This window comes from Zootoca vivipara, chromosome 3 (assembly GCF_963506605.1).
Source record: "Zootoca vivipara chromosome 3, rZooViv1.1, whole genome shotgun sequence".
NCBI lineage: Eukaryota > Metazoa > Chordata > Lepidosauria > Squamata > Lacertidae > Zootoca > Zootoca vivipara.
In genome coordinates this window covers 15,400,365-15,419,316 of record NC_083278.1, presented here as the reverse complement: position 1 = coordinate 15,419,316, position 18,952 = coordinate 15,400,365, and the positions used below count along the sequence as shown (strand labels likewise).

Below are 18,952 nucleotides of genomic sequence, written 5' to 3'. Positions count from 1 at the left end.
ATGTACAGCTTGCTGCCATTTCCAATTTGCGTCTTTCCCCCTTCAGACAGATGAGCAAAAGTGCATACACATATTGCATAAGGCAATTCCTACTTGCTCTGACTTTGATTCAATCAATACAGCTCATGCATGTCTTGTCACTGATTTGATCACGATGCAAAAGGAATCTTTCTGCTTTTGTGCGATCTCACAATGATTCCTTTTGGCTCCAGGGTGACTATGCCTTGTAAGATCACTTGACCACAAGATCAGTTAATCCCCATACCTGGACAGAAAATCAAGCCAGGATTTTTTATTTTTTATTTTTGTCAGCATCCTTAATTATTTCTGTTTGCATGTGTTGGTTAATCCATTAACACTCTTGTTTTGAAACTAAAGCATATGCAATGGAGCAAAGACCAAATGCTACGAATGGATCATTATTCATTATTCTTCATAGAGTAGCACCCGAGTAGCACCCAAGCAGCTTTCCTGCCAGTGAGCACTCAATAAATAATTGAAACAGGCTTGAATAATACATAGGAGGCTTCCCATCTCCTTTGTTTCAGTCACATCAGTCTCAATGGAAATTCGGCAAGTTTATCGTTATGGATCTTAATGTGGACGACTAGTGTACATAACAAAACAACAGCACATTCTCAAAGCAAATTGCCAGACGTTGACATTTCTGTTCCCTGTTTTTACAGTTACAGCCAAACACCTTAAATATTTGCTCAGAAAAGAGAGCTAAATCTGGAGCATATCACTTAGGCTCAGAGATTGCAGCGCCTTACAGGTCTTCAGCTAAACAGTCTTTTTAAATAAAGGGCCAGACATCAACACATTTGCACAAGCCATTTAAAAACATGCCTTCCTCTGCCTTCAGCTGCTGATCCACTGAGAGACAACTGCTCTGGGCTCTTTGTCAACTCTTACCAAGCTGAAGCCATTCCATCTGGCTGCAAAGCAGAGGGAAAGGAGAGAAGCAGATTGTTCCACTGACTTTGCTGACAGACCACTGACCTTTGCCTCCACCATAGCCACTCCAGCAAGCTATCTGAATTGTCTCAGTTCCAGCTGTTTGCTATAAGAGCAGCTTTAATAACTGCTGGCCAAGCTCCCTTCCCCTTCCTCCTGTGTCCTGTCTTTAAAAATCTAAGCCTCCCTTTTATTAAGCAGCCACACTGGGTGCTGTTTTGGCTAAAGAGCAAAAAGCATCTTGGGAGATTGAAGCTCAGTCCGGGGCTTGGGTGGAGTTAAGCACAGTGCTTGCTGTTTGGTGCTGCAACCATGCACAGTTCTCTTTAAATCTACCAAAGTTATGGAGTGGGGGGGGGACAGCATTTGCATCGCTTCATCCATAGCATTTCTATGCTATAACTTTTCGGAGGGGGCTGTTATTTGAGAAAATAGTCTCACACAACTCCTAACAAGCAAGGTAAAAAGGTAAAGGGTAAAGGGACCCCTGACCATTAGGTCCAGTCGTGACCGACTCTAGGGTTGCGCGCTCATCTCGCATTATTGGCCGAGGGAGCCGGCGTATAGCTTCCAGGTCATGTGGCCAGCATGACAAAGCCGCTTCTGGCAAACCAGAGCAGCACATGGAAACGCCGTTTACCTTCCCGCTGTAGCGGTTCCTATTTATCTACTTGCATTTTGACGTGCTTTTGAACTGCTAGGTTGGCAGGAGCTGGGACCAAGCAACAGGAGCTCACCCCGTCACAGGGATTCGAACCGCCGACCTTCTGATCAGTAAGCCCTAGGCTCAGTGGTTTAACCACAGCGCCACCTGGGTCCCTAACAAGCAAGGTAGCTGCTGTAAATTCTTCTGAGGGGCAGATGGGGCTTGTCAACCTGGGAAGGTGGCCCATCTACGAGAAGGAAATACAGTCTTACCTTAGTTCTCAAATTTAATCCATTCTGGGAGTCCGTTCAACTCCCAGAATAGTTTGAGAACCAAGGCGCGCAGGGCCGGCCCTACGGCCAGGCTGGGTGGCACAGGGCGCCATGGCGCCGACCCGCCAGGGGGGCGCATCGCAGCTGCGCCCGCCCGCCGGCTGCTCTTCCGCACAGCAGCACCCTCAGCAGTAGCGCTGCGCGCTGAGCCCGCCCGCCCATTGCGCAGCAGCGCCCTTGGCAGCCGCACTGCGCCTGCCCACCGAGCTGGGAAACGGGGCGGGGGGGCGCCGGAGGGATCCGTCGCACCAGGGCGCCAGGGGTGCTTAAGACGGCCCTGAAGGCGTGCCTTCTGATTGGCTGCAGGAAGCTCCTGCAGCCAATCAGAAGCCTTGGAAGCTGCAATAGCTACACCGGATGTTTGGCTTCCGAAAATTGTTGGAAAACTGGAACACTCACTTCCGGTTTTCGATCGTTTGGGAGCCAAAATGTACGAGTTTAAAGGCGTTCTGTTTCAGAAGTTCCACTGTAAAGCAAAGCAAAAAAAAAAAAAGCAGGCAAAAAGAAATAGGCAATTCCATAACAACACAATGCCAAAAAGTTTTTGGTTTGTTTTTTTAATCTGCATAAGGAAAGTCAGGTGAATAGAGGCTGAGAAAAAAAAGTTAACCAGCATTCTGCTGTGAAGCACAGTGCCTCAAGGGATGCATTGTGCTTCTCCTTGTAACACAGATCCTTATTCAGCAGTAGCAGAAAGTAGCAGAAGATTTGAGAATATTTTGCCTCTATTTCAGAGCAGAAGACTGCAGCAAAGTATGGATGAGCAGACCAATGATTTAGAGCCTCCACGTCCTGCAACAAATATTTTTGGAGGCACATTTCAAGCAATTATTGGGAATTTGTAGCTGTGATCACATTGGCTAGGGCTGATAGGAGCTGAAGCCCAACAGAAAATGGAGGGTCACAGGTTTATGGAGAGGTCAGAGTTCATCATGGGTGGAGCTCATACTTGCATTGACCATTCATGCCCTTGCCAAATAAAGGCTTTTGTTTGTAGTTAATGCCAATCAATGAATGGCAGCTGTTTCTTGGCTAGCTATATTAGAATTAATCTCCAGTGTGCTGATAAATCATTGTACCTTTATTACATCAGTCAAGTAAAATAAACACATCATTTTAATGTGTTTCCTAGGCACTAGTTTTTGCATTGTGCTTTGTCTACTGAGATGCTGTGCAATTCATTTGGGAACAATCATGTCAAAAATTGGTAATATTCACTTCAGAGGAACGGTAACATTAAAGGAGGAGATAAATAGGTAGAGGATATGAAAAGATTCTTTACTCATTTCTAACCTCTTTACCTTCATGTAACTACAAACCATAGTCTATTACTACATCTGAATGTAGCCAAAATCTATGCAGACATAACAAAAGCCTATTCACAGATTTAGGTCACACAAAATGAAACCTTTTCTTCACACAACCAATAGTTAACTTCTGTAACCAATAAAGTTGTGGCCTGTTTTAGCCCATTAAGTTAAATACTCATGTCTGTGTGTTCATTAATCAATAGGAAACTGCAGGACACAGGGCCTTGGCTCATAAAGGCTTTTGACAGCTCTTAGCCCTCCTGGCTCAATGGAACTTCCATGATCAGAGGTTTGGTACTTCTGAATACCAGTTTGAGTGGCAAAGGAGGCCAAGGGAGCCGGCGTTTGTCCACAGACAGCTTTCTGGGTCATGTGGCAAGCATGACTAAACCGCTTCTGGCGCAACGGAACACTATGATGGAAACCAGAGCACACGGGAAGTGCCGTTTACCTTCCTGCTGCAATGGTTGCTATTTATCTACTTGCACTGGTGTGCTTTCGAACTGCTAGGTTTGCAGAAGCTGGGACAGAGCAATGGGAGCTCACCCCATTGCACGGATTCGAACCACCGACCTTCTGATCGGCAAGCCCAAGAGGCTCAGTGGTTAAGACCACAGCGCCACCTGCATCCCTAGGAGAGAGTACAGAGTGGCAACCCAGCTCCCTCAGCTTCCATGACTCTTGGAGAAGCAGCAGAGGGGGAGAGACAAAGGCAGAGGGAAGCGTACAAAAGGCTGGAGTGGAACTGCAGCTTCGGCCTGTGTCTGGCTTCCTCTCATGGCTATGTCTCCAGGGATGGTGGGAGTTGTGGTTCATGTTCAACAGCATCTGGCAAGTCAAAGGTTATGTACCTCTGCCATAGCATCCAGGAGAGCGGTGGGGAAACTCAGGCCTGAGGTGGGAAAAATGCCATCCTGTGGCCATCTCTCTATACATACACAAGCCATACACCTTCACTAGGCCTGCTCTACTCCCTCCTCAAGTGCATAACAGAGGCAATGTCTCTTGCTTGCCCAGATGGAAAGGAGTGTGGACTGTGTATATATAGAAACCTCAGATATTTGCATGGCTGAAATGCCTCTTGTACACAGATAAGTGTTCTGTCCATTGCTCCACCCCTTTTGCCTCTGGCCCCGCCTACTCAGAAGGTTTCTCATGAGGGCACAGCTGCTTGATTGGCACTCAGAAAGCACCACACCAAAGAGATTTATATTATTGTCACAGCCAAGGACCCGCACAAAGAAACGCCAGTTATTGGCAGCTCTATAGGAGTAGAAGGAAACCATATGCATATTAACACATCGCAATCTGTTTTAACAACTGAGATTCTTTTAGCAATTAGCAAAGCATTATTTTGCAGTTAGGATGTACACAAGTGGTTTTCCCCGCTCCCTCCTTAAGAGTGATATTTCTCTCTCTCTCTCTTTTTAATTAGAATGGAGTGAATCATGCCAAATAATTTGCTTCTTATATTATTGGCTTTGTGAGTAAGCTCCAATTACAGTATCTCAAATGTATTATTTTTTCTTCTTTTTGACATCAAGAAGCCAAAATATTTTTCTCCAAAACCAAATTAGTTGTGTGGTGACTGTACCAGTGTGAAAAATGGGTTCGAATGGGGGAGAGAGAGAGAGAGAGAGAGAGAGAGAGAGAGAGAGAGAGAGAGAGAGAGAGAGAGAGAGAGAGAGAGAGAGAGAATACAACTTGATAAATTTCTACCATTGGTAGTTGTGAAAGACATGATTTAAGAACTGTACAAAAAAAGACTGGGTTTAATGGCTTGTTGTGGATGGAATGAAACAGGTCACATTAAAGGTCACTTTCCTCCAGATTAATGGGAATCCGGTGGCTCCCACAGAGAAATCCTATATTTGTCTACTCAAAAGTAAACCTCATTGAATCCAATGGGGCTTAAACCCAAGAAGCTGGGTACAACATTACAGTTGGGAAGGGCCATAGCTCAGTGGCAGAGCATCTGCCTTGCAAGCAGAAGGTCCCAGGTATAATAATAATAATAATTAATAATAATAATTTATACCCCGCCCATCGGACTGGGTTTCCCCAGCCACTCTGGGCGGCTCCCAACGGAATATTAAAAACACATTAAAACATCTCATATATATATATATGATGTAGTAGTTTAATATACACTACTAGTAGTTGTTTAATATACACAATTAATATATTTAAGGGTAAGCACTCCTAAACATAATGAGACCTACTCATTATGTGCTGAATCAGGTTGCCAGGCTGAGATCCATACAACAGGATTGCAACTCCATGTGCACTGACCTGCTCAGGTCAAAATGATGGGTGAGCCTTACCTGTGCCTACTCGTAAGCAAAGAAAGTTAACTTCATTGAGACTTACTTCCAGGTAAATGCATATTGTACAGGGGTGCAGTCTTAAATATATTCAGGGAGGTATCCAGTTGTCCACTGGCACATTATTATTGCTTTCATTATTTTGTTGTTGCTTATATATCTTCTTCTTCTTCTTTGGTGATCACTCATAGCCGAGTAAGACTGTCTTGCATAAACACGATTTTAACAATAGGTCCGTAAGTGGCTGTGGAGGCCAATTCTGGATCCACACGTCCTTCCACAGTGGGGACATTGGTTTCCAGGCGGGAGTTGATCACGATGAGGGTTTGCCAAGCGTGCCTTCCTCTTAGCACGTTTCTCCCTTGAGTCCTGAGATCGAGTTTCTTCAAAGCCCATGACACCTTTTGTAAAGGCTGTTCTCCAACTGGAGCACTCGCAGGCCAGCGTTTCCCAGCTCTGGGTCAGTTTAGAGGAAGAGAAGATGGAGAACTGGCCCGTTTCACCTCACAGGGTCTGAGGAAGACACAAGTGCCTTTGCTGTTTGTTTTCATGAATGCCTCACAGCAACAACAAAAAGCTGGCTACTCGAGCAGCTTTAAGAAGTCCTAAATGTTGCCGAGGGCCACCAGAAATGGCCACAAGGGCTAAATGTGGCCCCCACGCTACATGTTGGACCATCCTGTTATAGAGGTTGCCAGGCAGCAAGTTCCATCACCCCTGACCATTGGTCATGCTGGCTTGGTCTGATGCGACCTGCAGTCGAGAAACACCTGGAGAGCCACAGATTCCCCACCCCGGCCCTACAAAATCGTGGGTAGGTCTAACAACACTCAGCTGGAAATAAATTGCATCGCTTTGGGTGGAATTGATTTGCACATAATGATATGCTGAGAATCACAGCCTTTGATTCCCCCAAACAAAAGACGTCTTGTGAAAAATACCTCTTTTGTTCCGTATACCAACTGACAAAAGCCCAAAGAATGGGCTTTAGAAACATGTCTCTTTTCTCTGAGGTTAGAAGGAGATGTTCTGATGCTTGCAAGTGACTTACGCATCTCACATTGGTTCTAGCACATTTCCCAGACCAGCTATGTGCTTGGAATATTTGGGGCGGTACATACGAAAGAAAAGGGCCTGAAAGAGAAGCAGCGTAGAGCAGCTCCACTGTGCTTAGAGTGGTCACCAACAGGGATGGTTGTGACTAAGGGCAGGGGCCTCTACAGGTGGGGCTCAGAGGGACTCCTGTCTGAAAACCGGAAAACCAGTGCCAGTCAGACAGCCTTGAGCCAGATGGACCAATGGTTTGATTGTGCACACATCACCAAAAGAAGGGAGGGAGGGGGGAATGAAGGTACAGATTTGCATAAATAATAATAATATTATAATAATACAGTAATTTATTATTTATACCCCGACCATCTGTCTGGGTTTCCCCAGCCACTCTGGGTGGCTCCCAACAGAATATAAAAAATATGATAAAAATCAAACATTTAAAACTTCCCTAAACAGGGCTGCCTTCAGATGTATTCCAAAAGATAGATAGTTGTTTATTTCCTTGACATCTGATGGGAGAGCGTTCCACAGGGCAGGCGCCACTACCGAGAAGGTCCTCTGACTGGTTCCCTGTAACCTCAGTGAGGGAACCGCCAGAAGGCCCTCGGAGCTGGACCTCAGTGTCCGGGCTGAACAATGGGAGTGGAGACACTCCTTCAGGTATACTGGGCCGAGGTCATTTAGGGCTTTAAAGGTCAGCACCAACACTTTGAATGGTGCTTGGAAACGTACAGGGAGCCAATGTAGGTCTTTTAGGACCAGTGGTATATGGTCTCAGTGGCCACTCCCAGTCACCCGCCTAGCTGTGGCATTCTGGGTTAGTTGTAGTTTCCGGGTCACCTTCAAAGGCAGTCCCATGTAGAGTGCATTGCAGTAGTCCAAGCGGGAGATAACTAGAGCATGCACTACTCTGGGGAGACAGTCTGCAGGCAGGTAGGGTCTCAACGCTTGCTTATTCAAATTTATGTGCATAGCTGCAAAATAAGAGTAATCTGATTGTGCATAGCTGCAAAGTAATTGCAATCTAAATAGAAACTGAAGACATCTCACCATGGTGGAGAAGTCTGTGGCCAACTCTGGTGCCCTTGCTTTCCATTTTTTAGAGTTAGAGTTGTCTAAAGGCATCTCAAGGCAGCCCTGTTTAGGGAAGCTTTTAATATTTGATGGATTTCTGTATTTTAATATTTTGTTGGAAGCCACCCAGAGTTGCTGGGGGAACCCGGCCAGATGGGCGGGGTATAAATAATATATTATTATTATTATTATTATTATTATTATTATTATTATTATTAAGGTTAGAGTTGCATCCCTGGCTCTGTCCACTTTTGCATCCGGCCCCTCCCATTGCTGATATGGGGCTCTCAGAAAGTTGCCTTTGAGGCAGTGGCCCCCACCCCTGATGTACAGGAAGTGATAGGCTCGGTGTAGCTTTATATTTTGGAGTGGCTAAAGATAGGGAGCTTTGCACCAAACTTTCTCCCTCTATTTCCTTAACAATTCAGGTGGGGGGGGCACAGCTGAGCAGTAGGGGACATCCTTTGCCTTTGGGAGACCTCATCCTTAGTCCCTGACACCTCCAGTTAGGAGGAGGAGGAGGAGGAGGAGGAGGAGGAGGAGGAGGAGGAGGAGGAGGAGGAGGAGGAGGAGGAGGAGGAGGAATGAGAGAGCCTCTGCTGCTGCTAGTCAGAGCACACAGCACAGAGCAAATACTCTGACCAGCTCCAAGGCAGCTGTTTCTGTTCACCAAGACAACATCCATGAAGCTGAAATAGGAATAAAGGTCATAAAGTATGACGACAAATGAAATGGAAATTAAAAAAACACCATTGCCAATTACATTACTGCTCGGCCTATTGTTCTCAAAACATGACGTCTGTCTCCCTAGGGATGTGAATGGACATTAATAATTGGCGAAGTGAATAGAGAGGCTCTTGCTGGAACCGCTGGACCCTTTCCGCATCTGTTTGTGTTTGCAATGCGATAACTGTGTTGAACATTGCGATAGCAGAAGGAAAGTTGGGGCACAAGCGCTCTACTTTGAAAAGCCAGCTTAGCATTCACATCCATGTGGGAGAGGTATATAGAGAAAAATGTAAAGAGCTTTTCTTCCTTCCTTCCTTCCTTCCTTCCTTCCTTCCTTCCTTCCTTCCTTCCTTCCTTCCTTCCTTTCTCTGGAAGATGGAGACATTGCATGTGAATATCACATTAGCCGGAAGTACCTCCACCCAATTTGAGAGTACTACAGATATTTTAGGCCACAAGTCCCTTCAGCCTTGGTCAGCATGGCCAATGGATGATGGGAGTGGTCAGCCAAAATTTTTGAAGGACCCCAGGTTAGGAAGGATTGGCATAACTGGCTGTGTGGATGTCATTGGCCCAAAGATGGAAAGAAGATAAAGTCCCTACCGGAGAAGAATGGCAGATCAAGTTCATGGATTATGCCAAAATGGCTAAAATGATCAGAAGAATCAGAAATCAGGAAGGCCAAAATGTTAATGAATGGGGGAAATCTATAACCTATCTTAAAAACCATTGTAAACAGTTAAAATCGTTAGTAGGATTGGAATAACACATGTACCGTAGTTTAATTGTGGAAATTTTGGGACACAGTGGAGAGGTAAAAGATTTGGATTATTATAATAGATGCAGGAGGAAAGGATTAACAATCGGACCCACAAAGGGGAGGAGATTCCAGGAGATTCTCTGGAATCTTGTTTCTATGATGTATATTGTGATGTATATTGGATATGTGACTGTAAATTTTTAATCTGAAAACCATATACAGTACGTATACACACAAACACACACACACACTCCCCATCCAAGAAGGAAAAGGAAAAAGGAAAGATTGGCATAACTATTAATAGCATCTTCAGGTGTTAGTTATGGTAGCTCTATAGCTGAAATGGGGCTAATGAGAATCAAGAGGGAGGTATCAGCAAACTGGCATGAAAGCCAAGGTTTGCATAAGTAGGTGGGGGACTTAGGGGGAACAAACCTAAGCCCACAGAGATTTAAAAAAATAATAATAATTCTGAAATGTCCCAAGGACAGGATGAAGCATCAAACCTATCCATCCTGAAGGAAATCAGCCCTGAGTGCTCACTGGAAGGACAGATCCTGAAGCTGAGGCTCCAATACTTTGGCCACCTCATGAGAAGAGAAGACTCCCTGGAAAAGACCCTGATGTTGGGAAAGATTGAGGGCACAAGGACGACAGAGGACGAGATATTTGGACAGTGTTATCGAAGCTATGAACATGAGTCTGACCAAACTGCGGGAGGCAGTGGAAGACAGGAGTGCCTGGCGTGCTCTGGTCCATGGGGTCATGAAGAGTCGGACACGACTAAATGACTAAACAATAACAAGAAGATGTGGTCTAAACCACAGAGCCTAGGGCTTGCTGATCAGAAGGTCGGTGGTTTAAATCCCCATGATGGGGTAAGCTCCTGTTGTTCGGACGCAGCTCCTGCCCACATAGCAGTTTGAAAGCACATCAAAGTGCAAGTAGATAAATAGGTACCGCTCCGGCGGGAAGGTAAATGGTTTTTCCGTGTGCTGCTCTGGTTTCGCCAGAAGCGGCTTAGACATGCTGGCCACATGACCTGGAAAAACTGTCTGCAGACAAACATCGGCTCCTTCTGCCAGTAAAGCGAGATGAGCGCCGCAACCCCAGAGTCGTTCACGACTGGACTTAACTGTCAGGGGTCCTTTACCTTTAAGATATATTTTGATATGATATGATTTGTTATTTTTACCTGATGTTTTTTGTTCATGGACTCACAATGTGGCTTGTGAGATTGAGAACAATAAAAGATAAATAGCAATCATGAAAACAAAGAAGCTAAGATGGCAGCAGATCAAAAGCGATAGACTCTTCGCCATCAAAACTGTTGTTGTTCATGGTCCAGCTCAGCCTTGGTTGAGGACTTGCTTCTAGAACTGATGCTGAGTTAAAAGACTTGACAAGACCACCTCCCAGCAACCCACCATTCTAGGAGTAATCAGTGTGGTGCCCTACAGGTGTTTTGGACTACAACAGCCCCATCATAACATGGCCAGTGGTCAAGAAGGATGGGGGCTGTAATCCGCAATGTCTGAAGGGCACCACATTGGCTTCCTTTGAGAAGCATCTTAAGTTATCAAGCTTGCTAGGTTCCCTTTAGCCATTGGATGACTGTGAAACCATCTGTGTCCAATTACACATGCGCAAAATCACACCCTTCATATCTGAGAAGCAACAGCAACTTTTCGTGTTTCCACTGGAAAGGCATAATTGAGAGGTGCTTTTTTTTATATAAAAAAAAGTGTTTTCCTTCTTCCACCAAGCCCTTCTTCATTAACTGGCTGTTCAAGGGAGTCTCTTTCAAAATGGAGGGAATTAAGCAGTGAGATTCCCCCAATGATCTGTATTTGGAGATGTGCGATTTAACTTACGGTGCAATCCCCTACTGTTTATTCAGAAGTTAGGTATCATTGTGTGCTTAGGATTGCAACCTTATTCATACACTATCTGAAGTTACAGGAACAAACAGCCAAAGTTGCTCAAGAAGGATCTCTCCAAACCGGATGAACGGGCAACAAATCAGCAAATGAGATACAATGTGAGCAGAAAGTCAAATATGTTGCACCAGGAAACATCTCCGGACATACACTCATTTGTATGTGTGCATCTATAATGTTTGCGCCTGTGATAAGTTGTGCATTGGGTAGCTACACAGATGGACAAACAGCTATATTTAACATTGTCCACACACTATAAGGAAGCCCATCTCCTTGGAGAAGGTGAGGACAGTTGGATAGGTTGTTCAGAAATTATAGGATGAGCAATTTGGGAAGGAGTACTTGGCATTGATTCAATATAAACAGCATTTGTATAGCTGCACTATGACAGGAGTTATCTGGGTACCTCTCAAAGCAAACTGTACAGCAGTTGGGATTTTACAGATACTTTGTTATATAGAATCCGGATAGTGTCTTGATAAATCAGGAAATGATTTCCCCCCTCTTTTAAATATAGACAAGATTTGTGAATAATTCCTGCCATCCACCTTAAGTCTTTGAAATGAGTTGGACTAAAATTCAGACAGCGAGACCACACACTATTAATTATGAAGTATACTGTGGGCCTACTTATTCTCAGGTGATAAAGTTTGCACACAGCGGCACTTTTCAGGAAGCATTTCTCTGAAACAACCCCCAAGAGAAAACTGCCAATATTGCCGTGGGATAGGGGGAAATGCTAGCTGAAGTGTTTTATAAACTTCAGGAATGTTCATGTGGTAGTAAAGTCCCATAGACTTTAGGATGTCAAAAATAAATGGATATACATCTTGGTCCTTTATTTGTATAAAACAAAGTACCCAAAGCTTTGCAGTATAAACCCACACATTTAAAAAAGGTGCTTTATTATTAAGCATAAATTTCACAGAAACTAAATAAAATCTGAAAATTACTGAGCTTGCCCAACTGCAGCTGAAGTTAAATACATGCTTAAATGTAGGCAAAACAATTCCCTTTTCCAGTGGAAGGTTTTTTATATATATCTCACATACAGTATATCTTTTCTCAGCTTACTTCTATTAAAACCGGTTCAACATACAATGGCAAAATAGCATTTATGAATCATAAAGAAATGGGCTTTTAGATGGTCTCCTTCCCTTCTGGAGTGCAATTCTGAGAATGTGAAGGCAGTGGACAACTTAAGCTTTCAAATATCCAAGCCGTACTTTGGGGGGGAGGAAACTGAGCCTGCTGGGAGGTCCTTGCAGAAACATGTTTCTCAATAAGAACTACTAGAAGATAAAGGAGTAGGAATTTCCATAGGCAGTGAAGCCAGCCCTGCGAAACCATCTAAGCTACTTATTCCCCACAGGGAGGAGAAACCAAAGACTTACTGCTGAATTTATTCTCCTACAGTCGAAGGCAAATGCACATCTTGTAAATAATGCATGGTGGTTTTCTTGTTGTCCTTCAAACAGGGTGTGTGGGGATGGGAAGAAAGGATACATAAGGAAGAGATGTGCTGCTTCCTAGCGATTGCTTTGTAGTTGGGTCTCATGGGGGGGGGGAATCTGCAATTCTAAACTCACGGACTGGGGAGAAAGTGCCACTAAGCTCAACGGGACCAAGTGCAATAAGCTTCATAGAGCATGCCACACATATCTCTGTTGGTGGTTTGCTGTAGCTTTTAACTCAAAACGGTCATCAGCAAAACCCTAAACACGTCCACAGCAAAAATAAGTCCCATTGACTTCAGTGGAGCTCACTCCCAGGGCACAGAGTGGGCACAGAGTTGCCGCCCAACCTTTAAAGAAAAAGAAACTAATTCCATGGCCACCATTCGTTCTGTAAAGAGGAAATGGTGCTCTGATAAGATATTGCTGCTCACAATGGAAGGAAATGAATTTGCACTCCCAGCTCCTTGAGCGAAGGCAAACGGGAAGAGGCTGACATTCACTTGGGGTTACACCCTTCCAATGGGAAGAATAACTTTGTGGATCCAGGTACACATCTGGATGATAATATTTTAGTTATTTATTTACTTATTTATACATACATACGCCTTCCCAGAGTATTCTCAACATCTAGCTTGCCTCCACTTATTTCACCTAATAGTTTAGAAATCTCCTGCATCTGGTGTCCATTTCATTTACTGCAGTGAAGAAAAAGAGTCTCGCAAACTAGCTGTGCAAGGAGCTGCATCTCTGAATCAGGATGTGAAATGAAAGTAAGGGAAGGGCAATCTGGAAAGAATCCGAAATATGCATTTGCCAGAGAAGCACGTCTAAGGAGTCTGACCCAAAGAAACTGGGCTTTTTTAAAATAGGGGAGGATCTCTTCCCCAAAGCTCTAGCAACTGAACCACATCGCTATTTAACAGAAGAGAAACTTTGGCAATGATAAATACCACCTTATCTATCAGACAGCAATGGAATTAAGCCAGGGTCATCATGCATTTTGCCTTCCTTCTCCTAATGACTCCTCTGTTGAGCTGAGGCACCTCTGGTCTCCATGCCACAAGTTAGGCTGACTTATTATGCTACTTTGATGTGATTTCCCTCTCAGCCTCCCCCGCTTGATGCACACACTTTCAAGAGCCTGATACAATTCCCAGTGAACAGGGGAACACCCATTAACCACAATGGAAGTTAGATCAGGTCTTTCTTGCATAACTGCCAGCAGGGTGGTGGAGGGAAAAGCAGCAATGGGCTGTCTGCTTCTAGGCACATATTTATTGCTCTATTTTTCTAGGGACTTCACAGGAGCTGTTCTGACCAGGAACGTTTCATAAGACCAAATGCTGGATGTTTAGCAGTCTAGATTAATCAAATGCACAGCAGTCTCCTGATTTACATAAAGAGAGTGAGAGCTTGGTTTCAACTTCAGGAGAACAAGAACGGAGGTGTTTGAAAGGCTCTTTGAAGCCATAAATTAGTAGCATGCATATATTCATCAAGCAGGTTTTCTTGCCTTAAGGTCCCTTGCTGCTCTTCTTAGACATCACATTTCTAACCTTAGCTTTCAGCTTGTTTGTTACAGCCTAGCATTTCATTTTATTACATTCACACTGCAATTGCATGAAATTTTAATTTTAATCCCAGGTGCAAACTCTTTGTGTCCAGCTGTTCTTGACAGAAATGTTTTTAAAGCAGGTCCCACAGCTAAGGGCAGCTTTATCTCTGGATTTGCATGCACAAATGAGTTCCTCAGTTATGATTAGCATTCTGGTTACCCAGAAAAATTGCCTCCTGCAGGCATTTCAGCAGGAGAGTGAAACCAGAGGGCGGCTGTGTTTTGCCAGCAATTATAACAGGTTACCAAACTCACCAGGTGAAGCAAGCACCAATTGGCACTGATCTTAAACCCTACAGTGCCATGCTTAGCTGGTAGTGGGGTCTTTGAACCGTCACTATCTGAACCTGCTGCATCTAAGAAACTGAAGAGGCAGAAGAATTAGCCATGAGGATTTCCTCCGCCTCCCCTTCAAACTTGGAGAACATAATCACAGAAGTGCGTGCATTTGGCTGTTAGTGGCTACAAGAACATAATGTGCATCCATCATTCAAAAGCCTGCAAAAAATGAAAAATGAAAATCTAGGTAGAGCATTTCGTTTCAGAGCAGCCATCCACCGATAAGAGTTTCAAAGAACTCTGTCTAAAAAAAAATACCCGTTTGCTCCTGAAAAATGCATGTAAAATGCTCTCCAAGTTTGCAAGGTGATTCTATCAGCATCATGCACAATTGTTGTTGCTTTTTAGAGGGTGGGTGTATTTTGTAATAAATAAACAAACAAATAAGCACGAGAGCGAGGACCTACCTTTCTGACCCCATTAAAGCCATATTCTGCAGCAAGTTGCTTGGCTTCTGCTTCTCCCCCTTTGTGAAACTCAACCCAGAAATGATTCGTGTAGATGGGTCTTTCGGAGGCAGAGGCAAAACGAAGAAGCCCTATGAAAAAGAGGCCGGCTGTCTTCCAGTGTGGAGCAGCGTCTGCCTTCATGGCTATTTCGGACAGGGAGTGCAAGGGAATGGTGGCTGAGTATGAGAACCGAAATAACGGTAAGCAAAAGGACGAGGATATAAATAATATAATGTCGACTTTGGGGTGGGGGAGGCTGATCAACGGGCGAGCTGAAGGCAGCAGATCAACCGGTGCTGTGGCTTAGCATGTCTGTGCCTGGAGAAGAGGGGAAATCCGATGGGCTGGCAGCTCGTGAAATTATGCTGATGTGTGGTGTGCGTGTGTGCGTGTGTATGTGTATGTGCGCGCGCGATGCCAGATCTGCATTTTTCAGCTCCTCCTCATCTCTAACACAGTAAGGCGGCTAAAAAAAAGCACCAACCCGAGCGAGGTGGGGCTGCGGGGCTGCCAATCGCGGCCAGGCAAGAGGGTGTGCGCTCCTCCCTCCTCTGCCTCCCAGCTGAAAGCGCTGGCTGAAGGGCTGGCACCCAGTACAGGCAAACCTTCCTAGCGGCGGCGGCGCCTGATTCAGCACCTTGGAGAATTCCTCCATTTCTCCAAGCCCTGCGCCAGAGGAAGGAAAAGCCTAAGCAGGGGAAGGAGAAGCCCAAGGAGAGGGAGATAGATACCCTGTTTCCCCCTTTTTAATACATAGTCATAAAGTAAGCCATGGCAGGGTTTTTAAGCATTTGAGAAATATAAGACATACCCCCAAAATAAGCCATACTTCCGCGCCATGGAAACCAACCCCCACAGGCACCTCCACTCACAGAGTCACTCCATGCGGCCAAGAGCTCTGCTTAACAGCTGATCGCGCTCCCGCCTTGCTGGCTGCATCCCCGTGCTCCGCTTGCCACCACCGCTTGCCACCACCGCTGGGCTCACTGCTTCTTCCTTGCCTGGCCCAGCCAAGGAGCTTGGAGCACCCTGCAGCGGCGGGGGGAGCGCCTGAGCCAGTGGCCTCCGCCTGGCCTGGCCAAGGACGCCTGCTGCCCTGCCGCCCGGAACCGGTGGCTGCTGCAGTGCTGAGCACTCAAGAGAGCACAGCAGCGCCCTGAGCCGTAAAAACCGTACCAGTAATTAAAAAATAAGACATCCCACCGAAAGTAAGCCACCCTGTGTTTTTTTGAGGAAAAAAAGTTATAAGACGGTGTCTTAAAAAGGGGGAAACACGGTATGCCCTCCAATTAGCACCCGCGCTGTCAATGTTTTGCCTCTGAGGGAGGCGATGCTGAAACAACAGCCACGTTCCCATCCAGAACCTCCCTGAGCTGATCCCAGACTAACGTGACATTCCTGCGCGATGAGGGACTCCTCCCGCTCCCTTCCCATTGCAACAAGGGAAGCTCTCTCTCCACAGGGCTTTCCCCGACTAAATGGCCTTTGCCCGTTCTCCTCTTGCAGGGTTGCTGAGCTTTGATTCGGAGGGACAGGGACGTTTCCAGAATCCTCTGCTGATCTTGGCTGGGGTAGGAGATCTCTCTGGATCAGGGGGTGTGGGTCGCTTTCCCACATCACCAGCGAGATAAGAGTGTTGCAGCTCAAAACACTTGATGATTGATTTGTCGCCCATGTAATTTGAAGTTCCCGTTATCTGGCCAAAGAGTGAAACTGATAGGCAAATCAAGGGAAAGCATTTAAAAATCAATACCCTGCTTTCAGATTTTGAATGGAGTGCATGTGTGAGGCGAGAGGCTTCCTGTTAGTCAAGAGGAATACTATGGCACAACATGACAAGAACCTGCTGGATCAGGCCAAGATTTTACAAGTGTAGAGTTATAACAATACCAAATACATATCCATATTTAGAGTTTTCTCTTAATCTCCAGACTTCCCACCCTCCCCTCCATGGGTCCTATTGTCAACATTTTCAACTGCATATTATTTCATAATCCATATTTTATATCTCTCCATATTGTCCATAATATTTGTTACATTACAAGTGTTATTAGAATCCTGCTAATGTTTTCATGTGCTTACAGTGGTCTCCTAAATAAATTATATTTCCCCCCATTCTTTATTGAAGTTTTTGTCTTCTTAGTTCCTGAGTTTTCCAGCCAGTTTTGCCATTTCGGTGTAATCCAACAGCTTGGTTTGCAATTGCTCTCTGGTAAGGACTTTGTCTTCTTTCCATCTCTGGGCTGGCCAAGAGGCAACCTAGTCCAGCAACCTCTTCTCACAGCTGTCAACCAGATGCCCATTTGTAGAACTTTTGTAGTGCAACAGTATTCTCCCCACTTCATACCCAACAAACTGATATTTAGAGGGAGAAAACTGCTCTATCTACAGCACCTTCAAAGCATTTAACATTGTTTCATCCTGCTCTTACTAAATCTCAAAATGTGAACATGGGCAGGAGATGGTATCAGAGGTCTGAGTAGCCAAAGTGGTTGCCATCCAGATATTACTGAACTACAGCTTCCATCATCCCCACCAGCATGGCCAATGGTTGACAAGATAGTCTTGGGTAGTCCCGGAATGGGAAGTGGGAAGGCGTTTAAGGAGTCCTCTGACCATATATTAGGAACACATAGTATCCAGATGTTGGCTAGAACCTGGAGCTATCTTGAGGCAATGCATGGCCTTGGGAGCAGTTGTTTTTAGAATAATCTCCAGGAAGGAAAGGAGTAGGGGACATGTAGATTGGACTGTCTCTTGGAGAGAGAAACCTAGGGGCTTGTAAGAATGCGGCGAGGAGCAAAATCAGTTCCAGGATAGAAAAACTAGAGACCGCTATGCACTCAGAGTTCCTGCAAAGTGGTATTGAAAAGGCTGCTATGCAGCTTCTCTTCAAATAGCAGAATTTTACAACAATCCAGAGAACAACAAAGGCAGATGATAGTATTTTTAAGTCAAGCAAATCCAGGGGTAATACAGTGGCAGTTAAAAGCTTACGAGATTGTAGTTTAATCAAAAGCATGAACATAATCCAGCAAAAAATTAGCCAAAAATAAGGCCACATTCACCACCTTATTTGCCTGGGGAGAAGCAAATATACTTATTTGCCTGGGGAGAAGCCACACTGAACACGTTTGTTTGGTTTTTTTTCTGTGTTAAAAAAAGATGATTGGGTTGCACGTCCTACTGAAAATTTGAAATTCTAATTGAAACAATTCCATTTGTTTACCCAAGACTAGGGATGTGGGAGAAATTTGATTCAGTTCACATTTAAAGGCAAATCTACCTGATTTGCACTTTCTAAAATAATATGTGGACCAAACACAACCCATCATGAAATTCACACTTCTCCAAATTTTGCAGTGCCGTTCTCCAGCCAAGTAATGCATTCAAAAATGCATATAATAGAGCAAAGTTTGCATTAAACTGCATATATTCATGAAAATACTATAGATTATATTTGGCGAGATTGGAGAACTTTGCATCGATGAATTTTCATTGGGCTTAAAAATAATAATTCACAAACTAAAGGGGTAAGGTGAAGTACTGAGCTTAAGATTGGAAAAATGAAAAACTGAGAGTAAAGAAAACTGACAGATTTGCTCACCCCTAGCCGGAAGTAAGTCCCACTGATTACAATGGTTGTTACTCAGAAATAAATACGCATCCAAGTGAGGCCTAAGTCCAATTCCATGGCAATAAGTCATGACAAATTTTTGCTGGTTTGTGCATCTTATATTTTCCCGGAAAAGCCCCTCAACATTCTCAAATCACCCACAACAGAATCAATTGTACTGAGGAATCTACCTAGTCATCCCCTAATTGTTTTGCTGAATTCCTACCTCTCTGAATAATGATGCCTACTAAGGCAGGAGAGGCTTTCTCAACATATCTGCTTACGTTTTGCTAGAAATGGACCTATTTAGGTTTTATAGAGTACATTTTGTACTATTTCCCAACAAACATT

General features: G+C 44.6%; 1 protein-coding gene across 1 annotated transcript in view; it reads right to left on the bottom strand.

Moving 5' to 3' along the window:
• PCSK2 (proprotein convertase subtilisin/kexin type 2) overlaps nucleotides 1–15,371 on the bottom strand; it is a 111,867-nt gene extending 96,496 nt beyond the window's left edge. The window contains exon 1 of the mRNA XM_060272426.1: nucleotides 14,944–15,371. Within this exon, the coding sequence (XP_060128409.1) occupies nucleotides 14,944–15,126 (183 nt within the window). The 5' untranslated portion in view covers nucleotides 15,127–15,371. The remainder of the gene's footprint in view (nucleotides 1–14,943) is intronic.
• Nucleotides 15,372–18,952: the final 3,581 nt, after the last annotated feature.